The sequence below is a fragment of the Lycium barbarum genome, chromosome 11 (genome assembly GCF_019175385.1).
Source record: "Lycium barbarum isolate Lr01 chromosome 11, ASM1917538v2, whole genome shotgun sequence".
NCBI classification, from domain to species: Eukaryota; Viridiplantae; Streptophyta; class Magnoliopsida; order Solanales; family Solanaceae; genus Lycium; species Lycium barbarum.
The window spans coordinates 74,250,354-74,267,891 of NC_083347.1; the positions used below are offsets into that span (position 1 = coordinate 74,250,354).

Below are 17,538 nucleotides of genomic sequence, written 5' to 3' on the forward strand. Positions count from 1 at the left end.
TTTATTATACTGATCCTTTTCCTAACAATCATTCTACGTTATTCATTTCTCCGTAGTCTTGGTCTTTTACATCTAGCCGAAGACATCACTCGTGGTCTTGATTAGGTAAATCACAACTGTTACTACTTTGCCATATCACTTTCCTATTGTTTCTTTTTCAAGTTGACCTCTTTTTTTTCTTTTTCTTTTTGCTTGCCATCATTTCTGTCATTGCGAAACCTCTATGCTGGACTTTCCCTTAACAAGGCTTTATAAGCTTTCTTATCTACTGCCCCATGGTTCATTTATTGGTTCACACTTGCATTCACTCCTTATTCATATAGAATATGCTACATCTTCAGTCATTTCCTTGTTATGCTTTACTTACCTTGTATTACGGTTCTTGCTACGTTCTTTTATATCCTAATCATATCAACTCTATAGAGTGCCACTTCTTGATCTCATTCGCAAGCCTGCGTACAAAATGGAATAAACCTCGTGGAGTAAGCATACTTAACCTGTAATTCTTTCTGGTCAGCCCTATTACACTCACCCCTAAGTTGTCTTAACAAGGTATTCACATTCATTATAACCCATCGTACTTCATACCCCTGTCTCAGTCATGTTGTTACTCAATTTTCCTAGAAGACTTGTCGTATCTTATTTGTGCTTATCTATCCAATCAATACTCCAGTATCACACTCTATTGGAGTTCCCCTTTCTCTCTTATGCCATGTTTTAGTACTACCAGTCTCCCTAATTTACTCTAGCATTTCTCTTTACCGTATCAATGTCGACCTTATAATTATCGTTACTATCATTTCAATAATATTTACTCGCCTCTTGTAGTAGTCAACAATACTCCTAGCTTAATCTCGTCCTTCCATTACTTTTTACACAACATCTTTTCCCGTCGGGACATATTACAAGCTTATATCTTATCTCCTTTAAATTCTAGAAAAATTTACAGAGTTTTCTCTATATTTCTTACTATCCAAAACCTGCACGCAGCAAATACCAACAATGCCTCACACGGCTAATATATATATGACATATCTCAGCCACACAGGTCTCCTAATTTTTAAGTAAAAGTACAAAGATGTCGAAACTTACCTCATATACCACACCTCGAGATCTACCTGATCCTTTAGCGATCTGCCCTATTATGCCTTCCTATTTACTTTCCCTTTCATGCTTCAGCTTTGCATTTCAACCATACCTTAATATGTTTACCTTACCCGACATACATCTTTTCGTACCGTCGCTTCCCTTTGTACTGATTCATTCAATTTGTTTAGTTCACAAAATTATAACTGAACTTATCATCAAGAGATACATTAAAATCAATTCTTTGTTGTACTTTCACTGACTTACCTCTATGACAACCAATCCATTATCATATAAATACATATTCTAATAACATAGCCCCAACGAAGTGACTTACCTCTGTAACTTCCAATATCATCACTCACTTTCTTCTGTCGATACCGTTCTTTTGCTGAAATCAAGGATTAGTATAAGGAATCTCATTTCCTATGGCTTGGCTCTATCACACGATCTTAGATATGAAAGAAGAGTAACCATCCTAAATGCCCTGTAGCCTCCTGTTTATAAATGTGGCGCGCAACACACCATAAACAAGACTCTACTGGACACGACTTTGTAGACAACCCCTAGGACGAACTGCTCTAATACCACTTTGTCACACCCCAATCGTGATAGGGTATAATGGACACCCGACCTTTACTTAGAGCTGAGCGAACCCGCTGGTTCTCGTTATACTCATAGTCTCGCTGGACTCTTAAATCATGAGATGAAAGGCATGATGAAAGCTTTTCAAAAACATTCTTTCTGTCTTTCTCAAATCAAGTGAAATCTGTAATGTAATGCATAATGATACATCGGCTTACATAGCTACTTACAAGGCTGACGTACTGTATACATGACTCTGTCTGCTAAAGTCTCTAATGTAAGATATGACATCAAAACCTAAGTAGGGATAGGACCCCAACATACCCATAATGTAAATGACTTAGCTCATACGGGAATACTCCGACGCGGCATCACTTCGAACCGAATGGAGTTTATCAATCCAGCTGATAGCCTAGAACATCCTACAGTCAAGCCCCTGGATAACTTCCCTGCAAAGCAATATGGGGTTGTGTGGCATGCAACAGAGCGCCCCCCGGTAAACGGACGTCAGTACGAATAATGTACTAAGCATGTAAGGCATGAATAATACTAGCAGAATAAAGGAATAATGAAAACATGAGGCGAAGATATAAATTGTACGTCAATCGCCTATTAAGGCGAATACTATGCCTGCTTAACTTTTAAAAGAAAACACATGTTATGCAAATCAAATATATCATCATCGTTAACCCGAGTCCGGGTAACTATCGCACGCCGCCCACTAGTGGTGTCATGTCTGGCCCTCTAGGCACGGTATAATCATAAGCAGCCCGCCTTAGTAGTGTCATGTCCAGCCATCTAGGCACGGTGTAATCTCATCATTATATACTTATCATCAAGCATGCATTAGGAATCAATTAAGTACTACAACTCTATCGGGGTGACGTAAGGTCGAGAACCCCCGATTCCATCATGGAGTAGTCGTGATCATCATGTCTTACCTTGAATGGACTAGCATTATAAGGTGAGTCTAACAACAACGAATAACATCAAGGAATCATATAAGGAACATTAGCTTCGTAAGAATATCATATCATGAGCTTTAGGATCTCTAGACTTAGACTCATCATCATCATTGTCATATTCACAACGCATCGCTTATCTTTATTACATGAAAAGCTCTTAATAATCATAGACTCATAATTTCCGGAATATAAGAGAGTCATGGAGTGATAAAGGAAGTCATATTATAAGGATCATGCCTTAGAAAAATAAGGGACTAGCCTTGCATACCTTTACGTCTCTCCAACTTTATTAATTAAACGCTTTCCTCTATTATTAACGATTCTACATCCAAGAGAATTCGTACTAAGATTAGATAATCGAAAACATACTTAAGCTTAAGCTAAGGATAATGAAAACTGGGCAGCATATCCTTTGTTTCTACAACTTTCTCCATATAATATAACAAATCCCAAACATCAACAACACACCCACAATACCATAATCAATAAACTTCGTTAAGTTAATCATTATTCAATTATCAAGATTCCCTCTCAAAGTCATTCATAACCATACCCACAATACAACACCACCTTCATCCTCACATAATGCTTCTCCAATATTCTTAATACCATTTATAACAAGATTATACCCATAACATCTCAAGAATCATGATTCATATCAAACTACTATTCAAGAATACCAGTACTCTCATATTTGTAACCCATTTTCTACTTTCTTCCATAATCCAAGTCTTTCAACCATTCAATATTCTTAATAACATGAAATGATCATAAAACTCACCTTTGATTGTGAAGGAATGGTTTTTGGATCGAAATGCTTCACTTGGAGGAAACCTTAGCTCCACTTCCAAAGAAATTACTAGCTCCCATCAACCCTCATTAACATTCTTGCACTTGATTTCCTTGGATTAATGATGTTGATCTTTGATTTCCCTTGAATTTATGTTAGTGAATTATGTGGAACCTTCTAGAGCTCTTCAGAGAAGTGGAGAAGTTGGAAGAATGAAAAATTAGAAGTGGGAACATGTATTTATGCAAGGAAAATACTCAGCCCGACGGGACTTATACGGACCCTTATGCGGTCCGTATAAGTTGCCGTATTTCACCATCAGGGAAATCCCTTTTTCTGTAAGGTTATACGGACCCCTTATACGGACCGTATAAGTGGTCATATAACTCCATTTTTCTGAAGTTAATCTCGTCGTTTCGTTTGATCTCCAATCCTTATGGAACCTTCTTAGCACTTTTTTAACACTTCATTAACAATCTAAGTAGCGTTATAACTCTTCCTCAAGATATTATTAAACCAACATTAGCTCGGTACTTTGCAAACCCTTTCAGAACACGACTTACATTTCGCTTCCTTCAACAAACTAGATTTCACATAATCATATGACTTCAAAATATTATAGTATTCACTTTAATCTATCTAATACTTCCCTTAACCTTGTAAGGATTTCGTAATCACCTTAAGTTCACATTAGCCTACTCACAAGGTAACAAATCCGGAATTTTCGAGGTGTAACATTCTTCCCCCCTTAGAACATTCGTCCTCGAATGTTAAACTGGTCCTGTATAAGTATGCTGGTTATGGTGATCTTATGACGAATCAATTACTCTCCTATTATGTTGTACCTCTCCTTGTTTAACTTAATACCATTCTCCACTTGACACCGATTATTATTGAATTCCCAAAGAAAGTGGTCATAAATTAGCTACCTCTGTAATTGACTGCAACTTACTCTATCCATCAACATTTAAAGCTTAGGTCGAGTTTTTCTTATTTTGAAGTCCTTTCTTCAGTAACACTGCACAGTAGAAGCTATTTCCCTTGGGTAGGTTTACCACCGCATATTGGTTCCCCTTGATTTCTCTTATAATTCCTATATGTCTACTTTCACTCTTCATTTAGGTTGCATAGTCCAGAGCGTACCTCCTTCTTGGAGTCATCTTTTTAAGCCTCACATGGTTTGCAAATCTCTTCCATTTCCTTCCTTCCATATGACCATGATAATAGTATTGATTCACGCCGGTAGAGTCTAGATAAATTCAATCCGAGGTGTCTTGTCATAGGTGTCCGTCGTCGACTCATCAATGGCCTCAAAATTTTTTAGAATCTCATAACCCTCTGGTAAACTGTTGGAAATTCGCTATGACCATAATGATACAAAATGAAAGTTCTAAGGCGTAATATTCTCCTGGAAAAACCCCTTATTCAATGATCCTATCGAGTTTGCAAGTAATCTAGCACACCCCAGGGCTATCGTAGGAAACGCATAACATATACTTATACCACATTCAGGGTAATTGTCCTATTTGTCCTTAATGATAATTCCAACTCAACATTATCAATTTACCATATACTTTCCCTCAACTGACCCGGAGTATCACAAACATGTTATTCTCGCTTACCTCTTGCTCCTCTTTTTATGTACCGAATTGGTTTCATTCTCAACATGTAAATACTTGCAGGTTACATAACCGTTCATGTGTGATTCATGTATGTACATCTAACCTTATTCGTAAACTTCCCTTCCTTTAGTTCGTTCTATTTTACATATCTCCTACATAACAAAACTCTTTTGTCTATCTGTTGTAACTTATTTCATCGTTCTCTTTTTTCTCCTTTGTTTGTACATTGATTATCACATCTTATATTCTACTATAGAAAACTTTATGTCTCATCTTATTTGCCACACATAAATCACAATATCATTTACAAATGACTCTACTGTCAATTTCTTTTGCCTCTATTCCAGTATAGCATCGCTATCCTCTACCATATTCCTTGAGTTATTTGCCCTCAATGTCATGCTGTTCAAGGTCTCCATGTCATGCTGTTCAAGGTCTCCACGAATGATTTTCAGTACATGGAACAATAAGCCCTAAGATGTGACAGATATAGACTCTAAAACGAAAAAGTGAGAGCTGTTCTTAGGATACATCATTTCAATCTCTACACTCGTATTTTCCTTACTCGTTTTCCCCCTCTAAGGGTTTTACTTATACCGTTCTCAAATTTGTTACCTCACTTCCAATCTTGAATTCATATATCCCTTTCCTCAATTCCCTTATTATACTGCATCATTTTCATGCCATTTCCCATAATTTATAGCTACAGTAATTCATGTGTGAAGTCTTAATATACTCATCTTGCAGTTTTGTAATCAAGTAATGCACCCGACATAGCAATCCAAATAAGGATGTGTTTTACTTAGCTCAACTGTTAGTTATGAGTCAATCTCTACATCCGCTCCAATTAACAACTTCTGCCCCATAGGGATACTCGAAATAGTAGTATGTCTAGTTATCCGTACCATCCATGCAATGTCACTTATCCCATTCTTGATACTCAGAGTTCACTTAGAGCGTCATCTTTCCTTGTTCTTCCCATCTCAAGTTATTCCTCTCCTTGCCATAATCGACTTATAGTAACCATAAATCCATTTTCCCATGAACCCGCCATAATTGTTTTCAAGGATCTGAGTCTCAGGTGCAACTAGTACCCCTTATGCCTCATACTCTTTTACTCTCGTGTTGCACTCATCGTTGATTTCAAAAACAATCATAATCATATCATATTTGTCGTTGATGATAGCCTTGCTTTATCGCTTTATCGTCGTACGGTAAACTCATAACTCAGGGCCACATTTTTCTCTCCAACTTAGCCCTTTATATACTTTACTCGTTCTGTCTTAGTATAGGATATTCTTAGGAGATGCATCTTCCTTTTCTCATAATATGACTACTTCTTAAGCGCGCGTATTTCGCATATTTCCTTTCTTTCTATACCCATACTTATTCCTTTACATTCTTTCCTCCTTAATTTATCTTATTACCTCCCGTTTTATAATCAATCCCTTATTCCTCGCACAAGGAACCCTATTCTTAACTCAATACCGTCTTGTCCTTTAGAAGATAGCACTTCTATACCATCCATTCTTCGCTTCCAAAACCTGTTCTGTTCAATTTGATCATCCCCTCTTATCTTTATTAAACTGATCCTTTTCCTAACAAACGTTCTATTTCGTTATTCATTTCTCCGTAGTCTTGGTCTTTTACATCTAGCCGAAGACATCACTCGTGGTCTTGATTAGGCAAATCACAACTGTTACTACTTTACCATATCACTTTCCTCTTATTTCTTTTTCAAGTTGACCTCTTTTTTTTTCTTTTTCTTTTTGCTTGCCATCGTTTCTGTCATTGCGAAACCTCTATGCTGGACTTTCCCTAAACAAGGCTTTATAAGCTTTATTATCTACTGCCCCATGGTTCGCTTATTGGTTTCACACTTGCATTCACTCCTTATTCATATAGAATATGCTACATCTTTAGTCGTTTCCTTGTTATGATTTACTTACGTTGTATTACGGTTCTTGCTACGTTCTTATTATATCCTGATCATATCAACTCTATAGAGTGCCACTTCTTGATCTCATTTGCAAGCTTGCGTATAAAATAGAATAAACCTCGTGGAGTAAGCATACTTAACCTGTTATTCATTCTGATCAGCCCTATTACACTCACCCCATAAGTTGTCTTACCAAGGTATTCATATTTGTTATAACCATTCGTACTTCATACCCCTGTCTCAGTCATGTTGTTACTCTATTTTGCTAGAAAACTTGTCGTATCTTATTTGTGCTTATCCATCCAATCAATACTCCAGTAGAACACTCTATTGGAGTTCCCCTTTCTCTCCTATGCCATGTTTTAGTACTACCAGTCTCCCTAATTTACTCTAGCATTTCTCTTTACCGTATCAATGTCGACCTTATAATTAACGTTACTATCATTCCAACAATATTTACTCACCTCTTGTAGTTGTCAACAATACTCCTAGCTTAATCCCGTCCTTCCATTACTTTTTACACAACATATTTTCCCGTCGGGACATATTACAATCTTATATCTTATCTCCTTTAAATTCTAGGAAACTTTCGGCAAAGTTTCCTCTATATTTCTTACTATCCAAAACCTGCACACAGCAGATACCAACAATGCCTCACAGGGCTAAAATATATATGACATATCTCAGCCACACAGGGCTCTCAATTTTTAAGTAAAAGTACAAAGATGTCGAAACTTACCTCATATACCACACCTCGAGATGTACCTGATCCTTTAGCGATCTGCCATGTTATGCCTTCCTATTTACTTTCTTTTTCATTCTTCAGCTTTGCATTTCAATCATACCTCAATATTCTTACCTTACCCGACATACATCTTTTCGTACTGTCGCTTACCTTTGTACTGATTCATTCAATTTGGTTAGTTTACAAAATTATAACTGAACTTATCATCAAGAGATACATTAAAATCAATTCTTTGTTGTACTTTCACTGACTTACCTCTATGACAACCAATCCATTATCATATAAATACATATTCTAATAACATAGCCCCAACGAAGTGACTTACCTCTGTAACTTCCAATATCATCACTCACTTTCTTCTGTCGATACCGTTCTTTTGCTGAAATCAAGGATTAGTATAAGGAATCTCATTTCCTATGGCTTGGCTCTATCACACGATCTTAGATATGAAAGAAGAGTAACCATCCTAAATGCCCTGTAGCCTCCTGTTTATAAATGTGGCGCGCAACACACCATAAACAAGACTCTACTGGACACGACTTTGTAGACAACCCCTAGGACGAACTGCTCTAATACCACTTTGTCACACCCCAATCGTGATAGGGTATAATGGGCACCCGACCTTTACTTAGAGCTGAGCGAACCCGCTGGTTCTCGTTATACTCATAGTCTCGCTGGACTCTTAAATCATGAGATGAAAGGCATGATGAAAGCTTTTCAAAAACATTCTTTCTGTCTTTCTCAAATCAAGTGAAATCTGTAATGTAATGCATAATGATACATCGGCTTACATAGCTGCTTACAAGGCTGACGTACTGTATACATGACTCTGTCTGCAAAAGTCTCTAACGTAAGATATGACATCAAAACCTAAGTTGGGACAGGACCCTAACATACCCATAATGTATATGACTCGGCACATACGGGAATACTTTGACGCATCACTCCGAACCGATTGGAGTTTACCGATCCAGCTGATAGCCTGGAACATCCTACAGTCAAACTCCTGGATAACTTTCCGACAAAGCAATATGAGGTTGTGTGGCATGCAACACAGCGCCCCCAAGCAAAGGGACGTCAGTACGAATAATGTACTGAGTATGTAAGACATGAATAATACTAGCATAATAAAGGAATAATGAAAACATGAGGCGAAGATATACCCCGTATGTCAATTGCCTCTTAAGGCGAATACTATGCCTGCTTAACTTTTAAAGAAAAACACATGTTATGCATATCAAATATATCATCATCGTTAACCCGCGTCCGGGTAACTATCGCACGCCGCCCACTAGTGGTGTCATGTTCGGCCCTCTAGGCACGGTGTAATCATAAGCAGCCCGCCTTAGCAGTGTCATGTCCAGCCATCTAGGCACGGTGTAATCTCATCATTATATATTTATCATAAATCAATTAAGTACTACAACTCTATCGGGGTGACGTAAGGTCGAGAACCCCCGATTCCATCATGGAGTAGTTGTGATCATCATGTCTCACCTTGAATGGACTAGCATTATAAGGTGAGTCTAACAACAACGAATAACATCAAGAAATCATATAAGGAACATTAGCTTCGTAAGAATATCATATTATGAGCTTTAGGATCTCTAGACTTAGACTCATCATCATCATTGTCATATTCACAACGCATCGCTTATCTTTATTTCATGAAAAGCTCTTAATAATCATAGACTCATAATTTCCGGAATATAAGAGAGTCATGGAGTGATAAAGGAAGTCATATCATAAGGATCATGCCTTAGAAAAATAAGGGACTAGCCTTGCATACCTTTACGTCTCTCCAACTTTATTAATTAAACATTTTCCTCTATTATTAACGATTCTACATCCAAGAGAATTCGTACTAAGATTAGATAATCGAAAACATACTTAAGCTTAAGCTAAGGATAATGAAAACTGGGCAGCATATCCTTTGTTTCTACAACTTTCTCCATATAATATAACAAATCCCAAACATCAACAACACACCCACAATACCATAATCAATAAACTTCGTTAAGTTAATCATTATTCAATTATCAAGATTCCCTCTCAAAGTCATAACCATACCCACAATACAACACCACCTTCATCCTCACATAATGCTTCTCCAATATTCTTAATACCATTTATAACAAGATTATACCCATAACATCTCAAGAATCATGATTCATATCAAACTACTATTCAAGAATACCAGTACTCTCATATTTGTAACCCATTTTCTACTTTCTTCCATAATCCAAGTCTTTCAACCATTCAATATTCTTAATAACATGAAATGATCATAAAACTCACCTTTGATTGTGAAGGAATGGTTTTTGGATCGAAATGCTTCACTTGGAGGAAACCCTAGCTCCACTTCCAAAGAAATTTCTAGCTTCCATCAACCCTCATTAACATTCTTGTACTTGATTTCCTTGGATTAATGATGTTGATCTTTGATTTCCCTTGAATTTATGTTAGTGAAGTATGTGGAACCTTCTAGAGGTCTTGAGAAAAGTGGAGAAGTTGGAAGAATGAAAAATTAGAAGTGGGAACATGTATTTATACTTGGAAAATACTCAGGCCGACGGGACTTATACGGATCCTTATGCGGTCCGTATAATATTAGACGGTCCGTATAAGTGGTCGTATTTCACCATCAGGGAAATCCCTTTTTCTGTAAGGTTATACAGACCAGACCCCTTATACGGACCGTATAAGTGGTTATATAACTCCATTTTTCTGAAGTTAATCTCGTCGTTTCGTTTTCTCTCTAATCCTTATGGAACCTTCTTAGCACTTGTTTAACACTTCATTAACAATCTAAGGAGTGTTGTAACTCTTCCTCAAGACATTATTAAACCAACATTAGCTCGGTACTTTGCAAACCCTTTCCGAACACGACTCACATTTCACTTCCTTCAACAAACTAGATTTCACATAATCATGTGACTTCAAAATATTATAGTATGCACTTTAAACTATCTAATACTTCCCTTAACCTTGTAAGGATTTCTTAATCATCTTAAGTTCACATTAGCCTACTCACAAGGCAACAAATTCGGAATTTCTAAGGTGTAACACTTTTTAAGCAACTTAACCTCTCGTTTTATACAATTTGAATTAGAAGTTTTAAATAAAAACACATCATAATGTCATTAAAAAAATCAAGTTTAAATTCTGAATTAGCATGTCCTTAAATGACATCACAAACCTGGGGAACCAACGCTTATAAACTCTGAAATTATCCACAAAGTATGACACCCGAGGATGGTAGAAAAACAAGTGCTTTGGAAGGTAGAAAACGTATCTAGTCTGAAACGACAAACCTCGTGCAGAGGTAAACAAAAAACTGAAGCGCACACTCTGATGTGAAATGGATATATTAGTTTATCAGCCCTGTGTTATGGGGATATGTATTGGAAAAATAACTTAGACTTAGCGTATCTACCAATTCATCAATGTGTCTCGCCCATACTATCTTTGATCTACCAAGCTGGCACCTAACTGGCCAGGACCAGCACCACCAATATCCCTGCATTAATACAGAGGCTTCAGTGATCGATCTAGACTTGGACGTTGTGAGTTCCAACATATATACTCCCTACGTGTCAATTTAAATGTTTTAGTTAGTGGGCATAAAATTTAAGGAATAAAAAAAAACTTTTGAATCTTGTTGTCTTAAATTAAAGATGTGTATAATGTACTAAATATCATTTAAATCTTGTGGTTTTAAACTTGACAAGTAGAATATTTGAATTGTCAACTTACTAAACATAGAAAGATATACTCTTTTTGGAACACACCAAAAAGGAATTTTAGACACTTAAACTGAGACGGAGGGAGTATATGTATATGTACTTGCTTTCATGTGCAGGCTAGAGCGGAAGCATAATATATATAAGTACAAAACCACTAAATTTCAATAAATTTTAAATTTTGAACTCAGTAAATTTAAAAATGCAATGAATTCAGTAATAAGAACCTTAAGGGGAGAACTATCAAATTTAAATTATGAATCCATCTTTGAATTCAACTTGAAAGCACCTTGATTCATGATTCTATTGACCTGCAAATTCTAGTTGGATCTGTCACTATTTTTAGCTCCTCTTTGTGTGCCCCTGGACTGATTCAACAGGACATCAAAAAAAAAATTGATAACCGTGGTGTTCGGGCCAGCTTGTGTATTCCTCGACTATTTTCACTGGATATCTGCTACCTCCCACCAGCAATAGGTACCAGGTAACTCTGTTCACCATACTTGGATAGATCGGAAGAAATCACCTGGTGTTTTTGTCTCCACTGGAATTTGAACCTTTCTTGCCCGCTTCATTAACTACTAAGCCACATCTTAGATACTTCGCATCCTATATATATACCTATTCTTGTTGTCATGAATCTTTCATCAGCTCCCTTTCATCTACTCCTTTCTTGTCCTCCAGCAATGGCTTTCAAGCTTATGCCACTTCTGTTTACCAGCTTTTTGCTTCTCATCGCTTCTACTGTATGTCTTTCACACTTCCTTTCTGAACTACAACAGATACTTATCTAGTTTATTCTGCTTAGATCTTAAGTTAATTAGAACACTGTATGAACAACAGATACCTAGTTTACTATGTTTAGATCTTAATACGTTAAGTAGTACATAGAGTATGAACTGTAGGAGTCTTAGCGTACATTTTCATTATACATGCGAAGTATAATGAGCATTTACATTCTCCATGACAGAAGTTTGTTCCTAATGATATGATGTTTTATATTGCAGCATGCTTATGATAATCAACTTTTATCAAGTGTAAACTACTTATATTTATGAGTTACTAAGATTCTCTCGAATGTACCCTAGAATAAAGAGTTCACCAAAGTATGGTAACTCATTGAACTTATTTTTACCTTTTCTTTCTTTGCAGAAGGGGGGTAGCAACACTGCTCCTGGTGCTTTCCCACATGGTAAGATATCAAGCCCCCCACCACCAGTCAATGGATCCTCTCCGACCCCTCCGTTCCCCGCTCCACCAACCACTCCATACACCCCTCCTCCACCGCCAGTGAAAGCACCATCCCCACCTCCGGCAGTCAAGCTACCACCACCAGCCACGAAACCACCTGTCCCTACTCCTCCCGTTTCACCACCAAGGACCACAGCAGGTATAAGACACTTACATAAGAGTTCAAGTTTTATCTACTTTTTTCCCTGAATTTATCCCCTGCTTTCTTATATTTAGACAAATTTGACTTTCTTTCTATTTAGAATAGAAAACTATTGAAAACAGTCTTATGCATTGAAATCAGGCAATAGTAACATAGTGACGCTTCTTCAATTAAGAGAAAAAAAAAAACTAAAAAGAAGAAAGAGGTCTGGAATCTGTATATACGATAATTCACAACTTTTTTCAACCGTATGCATCAAAAGATGCTTGTACGGTTCCTATGATATGCAACTTTACCCTACTAAGCTGACTTTATTGAGAAATATTACTCTTTTTAGTCGAAAAGGTTGATAGGGAGATTCTGAATAAACTTATGGTTCTTATGGTACATCTCAATATCCAGGCCATAAATCTGTATCAACTAGGGACAGGAAAAGCATAGAGTCAAACTCTTCTTCCGTGTAAAACAATGATTTTTATCAACTGTATCAACGATAAAAACTTCATAGAAGTCACAATCAGGTCACTTATAAATTTCTATAATAAGCATGTAATAAGTAACCTGATAAACATGTTAAGTAATCTGATATCACAAGTTAAACTACATTAATATTATAAAAATCTTAAACATTGTCCATATATGTAACTTCAACCCTTTATATAATCTTCAATTAATGTTTTTACTATCTGAGAATGCCCTCAAGTAACAAGTTTTCTATGTTTATTGGATATATGCAGAATGCTTTCCCCTATGCGAGGTGAGATGCAAATTACATTCAAGGAAGAACGTATGCCTAAGAGCATGCACTACTTGCTGTCTAAGATGCAAATGCGTTCCGCCAGGCCAATATGGCAACAGAGAGAAATGTGGCAAATGCTATGCTAATATGACCACTCACGGAGGCAAGCCCAAGTGCCCATGAAAACTTAAAGGAAGCTAGATGGTGTATACAGGGAACTGTTGCATGATTGCATCTGTGATTTGTTGTAGTTGACTCGCACCAGCAATAATTTGCTGAAAAATATTTTGGTAATTAAATGTCCAAACGGATCCAGAAAACCTGCCTATCTTTCTCCGTAGATACCAACTTTTCTCGAACAGTTTGAGACTAAGCCCAAATATCATTAAGAGTATCTTATAATAATTAATATTTTGGGAGTGTCTGCGTTTTTTTAGTAATGGAAGGGAACGATTCTCACGTTAATCTTGCAGTATTTGTGTCCTTATTAGAAATTTATCCTGCATCCAATCTTCATCGAACTGGACGCCATGTCAAATTGTGTTTGATGAATTTATGCTTACTACTATAGACATGCATACCAATATTTTATATGAAATGTGTAAGAAGTCTCGTTTCATTTGCTTAAGATCACTCATGTGATTAAATTCTGAAGTTTCAACTCAATACTCTATTAGTTACAATTTCTGTGATGCTTTTTCAATTTTAAGGTGCCCAATGAATTAGTTGAATTACTAAATTTCTAAGTTGGTGCAAATTCCATTATTGGCACTTGCATTGCCCATTCCGGAATGGGTGCTCAGATTGTGGTTGTCCACATGTCTTTTCATCTCACAAATGTATACACAAAAGACATACTAACTCCGTTACACATATCACAATTAGACATATATATAGGATAAGTAGCAGTGTCTGGTCATATTTTAGATCAACAACGCCCAATTACCTTAAAAAGAACAAACATAATGTAAACGAAACGATTAAAAAATACCTTTTATACCAGTTGATGACTCCAAGTAGCATCCTCCGCGAGAAGTCAGCTCCATTATTAATTTGCAGTTACAGCGGGCAAGAGATGTAGGTAACTCGGACACCAAAGTTCGGCCGCGATTTTTGCACACTCTCCATAGAAGTACCAAAAATTCAGCATCTCCGCGTGACTTCAAATTTCTAGTAACAACCACCGACAAATCGGCTCTGCTTAAAGAAGAAATACTCCTTTGAAGTAGCTAGATAGTGGGAATGCTTTGTTTTTCTTTCTTTCTTTCATCGTTGAACCACCAAGATGATTGAAGCTAACACTCGCAAAAGTCAGTTCATTTGCCTCTGGTTAGGCATTAGCAGTAAACATGTACTATTACAGACCTTTCAAGAAACTAACAAAGAGAGGAGCATTGCATTTTCTAACTTTTCAGGACCAGATATAGCTGATAAACTCAACATCAAGCATAACAAAGAAGAGCAGAGATAAACCACAGCAGGTTCACAGAATAAGCACCATTCACACAAGATATGAAGAACATTATCTGGTATCAAGGATGGCCAAACAATAGTAGAAGACGATGGGCTCATGTTACAAACATTTTCCCAAACTATAACACACTGTTCAAAATATTTTCTTTACACTTTGAACATTCAAGAAACTGTTATTTACTTTGTCAATCGACGAATTGTTTCAAAAGACACCACAAGCAAAACTAAAACCCACTATGTGCATACAAATCTTGCCTAATTACAATTTCATGTCCAGAAAAAACACCCAAGTCATCACCCAATTAAGGAAACAAAAGCTATGGAGAATTTGTATCTTCATCAGAATTAAGCAACTCCTCCCAATCAACTTCCTCCTCTTCTTCATCTTTCTCCCTCAACACCTCCAATATCCTCTTGACCTTATCCTTTGCCCGCTTGCTTCCCATTTCCTCAATTGTTATCAACAATTCCTCTGCAGCAGCCTCCTTTGCCAACCCTTTAAACCTAAGTCCACCATGACTTAGTCCATATAATGCAGTAACACAACTCTGCCGAATATTCGACTCTCCATCAAACTCTCCCTTTCTCAACATACCGACAAAACACTCCACTGCACCCCCATCAAGCAGAGCTCCTCTCCCCTCTAAACTACCTGCCATGTTACACAGTATTAACAGAATTCGACCCGTCATAGGACCCATACTTCTCACCATGCCTAATAGTAACTGAACCGCGCCAAGTTTAACCAACTTAGCACGGTTACTCTGAACCAATGAAAGATAATACAGAGCCAAAGCTGAATCATGCCTTGTCCGTTCGGACTCCGAACGGAGCGAGTGAAGAAGAGGTGGCAATGCACCCAAAACCCCAATGGCAGTCTTGTTTTGATCATCTAATGCCAAACTAAAAAGTGCACCTGCAGCATGTTCTTGTGATTCAGGGAATCCTCCTTTTAACACATCAATTAAAGGGGGAACAATTCCAGACCTTACAATCTTCACCTTGTTTCGATTTTCTAACGAAATGTTCACTAAAGCTGCTACGGAATTCACCTGTTAATAGTGTACTTGGTAGTTAGTACAAATATACATTAATTTGAAAGCGGTTGTAAGATGCTCTTTCAATTTAATAACATCGATTACTCTGTTCACCAAATCTACATAATTTAAAATTCAAAGTAATGAATATCTCAATAACTAACTACCAATAACTAACTACCAAGTACGCTATTACCTGTACGGAAGCATATCTCGAGGTGATGGTACAACGAAGAGCTGACAATAAACGCAGAGTACAGAGATGGAAACGAGTTTCTTCTCGGGTTCGGGTCAACTTTCGAAGTGAAATGACAGCTTCTTCTTGTTCAAACACTTGTGAGCTCTTCAGTTTAACGATAAGTTCATCTTCTTCACATGAATTATGGTTTATCGTCTCCATTTCCGAGGATGATGATGAAGAGCAACAGAAGGGTCGGGTCGGTAGAGGTAAAGGAGTTGCTGATCCACTGGTAGGACCCACAGATTCCTCAGAACTCATAGAACACGAATAGTCTGAATGCCTGGAATATGAACCATGGGTAGCCTGTCCCGAACTGTACGTAGTACCGTGCCCAGAATAATCCCCCTGGGACGCCTGCATAGCTGCATGAACGGGTCTGCTGGACTGGTGGTGATAACTCCTCCCTGATATGTGACTCGACACACTATTTAACTGTGTCACAGACTCAATAAACCGGTTCATCACATCACAATTCTTGCTACTATGCATCTGTTCACGAAATTTTTGTGGGTTTTGGGCAGCCATTAATGAACGGACGAGATTTTGAGCAGAGAGGAAATCGAGAGGTTGAGGAGGATCAATATGTGAAGAAGAACACCAGTTGAAAATGGTAGATTTAAGGGCCTTATTAGGGATAATAGTGGAGAAATTTGGTAAAGAACCATCAGGTAATATAGGTGTAAAAGAGAGTGATTTGCATGCATGAACACAGTTACGTTCGAAAGTATGACCAGAAGAGATTATTATTGGGTCAGCCATGAGAGACTTAGATATTGGACAGATGAATTCTTTAGGATATGGTGGGTGGTGTTTTAATGGATATTTGTTGAAGGAGATTATTCTCCATCTTTGCTTGCCAGTCCCCATTAAAGACTTGAAATTATGTGTTATGGGATTTTGATGTTAGATATTTTTAGTGAATATAATGTTGAGTATATATAATTGAAGAGTGTAAGTGAATCCATAGATGAAGAAGTGGTATGGGTTAAGAGAGAAAGAAACATGATGAGCTATGGAAAGGGGAAGGGGAAGGGAAAGGGAAAGGGAGTTTTGGAATAAGAATTTAGTAGTAAAGTTGGTCAATCATTCAACTAAATGTCAATTCCCATTTTATCAAACCCTTCAACTTTACTTTTTTGAGTAGTTTCTATTTCTCTTCTCTTTATTCTCATCATTTAAA

General features: G+C 37.2%; 2 protein-coding genes across 3 annotated transcripts; one reads left to right on the forward strand and one right to left on the reverse strand.

Annotated features, from left to right (window-relative positions):
• Window positions 1–1,807: 1,807 nt before the first annotated feature.
• Window positions 1,808–17,426, reverse strand: LOC132620424 (U-box domain-containing protein 40-like). 2 transcript variants are annotated; one of them, XR_009574896.1, is made up of 3 exons: window positions 16,314–17,426; window positions 14,599–16,132; window positions 1,808–2,120 (listed from the first exon to the last, which is right to left on the reverse strand). XR_009574896.1 is itself a non-coding variant. In XM_060335098.1 (2 exons), the coding sequence occupies exons 1-2, from the start codon at window positions 17,223–17,225 to the stop codon at window positions 15,398–15,400; spliced, it is 1,647 nt and encodes a 548-aa protein (XP_060191081.1). In that variant the 5' UTR covers window positions 17,226–17,426; the 3' UTR covers window positions 14,450–15,397. The 2 variants fall into 2 exon arrangements, 1 of the variants encoding a protein (XP_060191081.1); XM_060335098.1 differs by lacking the exon at window positions 1,808–2,120 and having other exon boundaries at window positions 14,450–16,132.
• LOC132620426 (gibberellin-regulated protein 14-like) lies at window positions 12,127–13,978 on the forward strand. Its single transcript, XM_060335099.1, has 3 exons — window positions 12,127–12,221; window positions 12,628–12,865; window positions 13,606–13,978. The coding sequence occupies exons 1-3, from the start codon at window positions 12,162–12,164 to the stop codon at window positions 13,788–13,790; spliced, it is 483 nt and encodes a 160-aa protein (XP_060191082.1). The 5' UTR covers window positions 12,127–12,161; the 3' UTR covers window positions 13,791–13,978.
• Window positions 17,427–17,538: the final 112 nt, after the last annotated feature.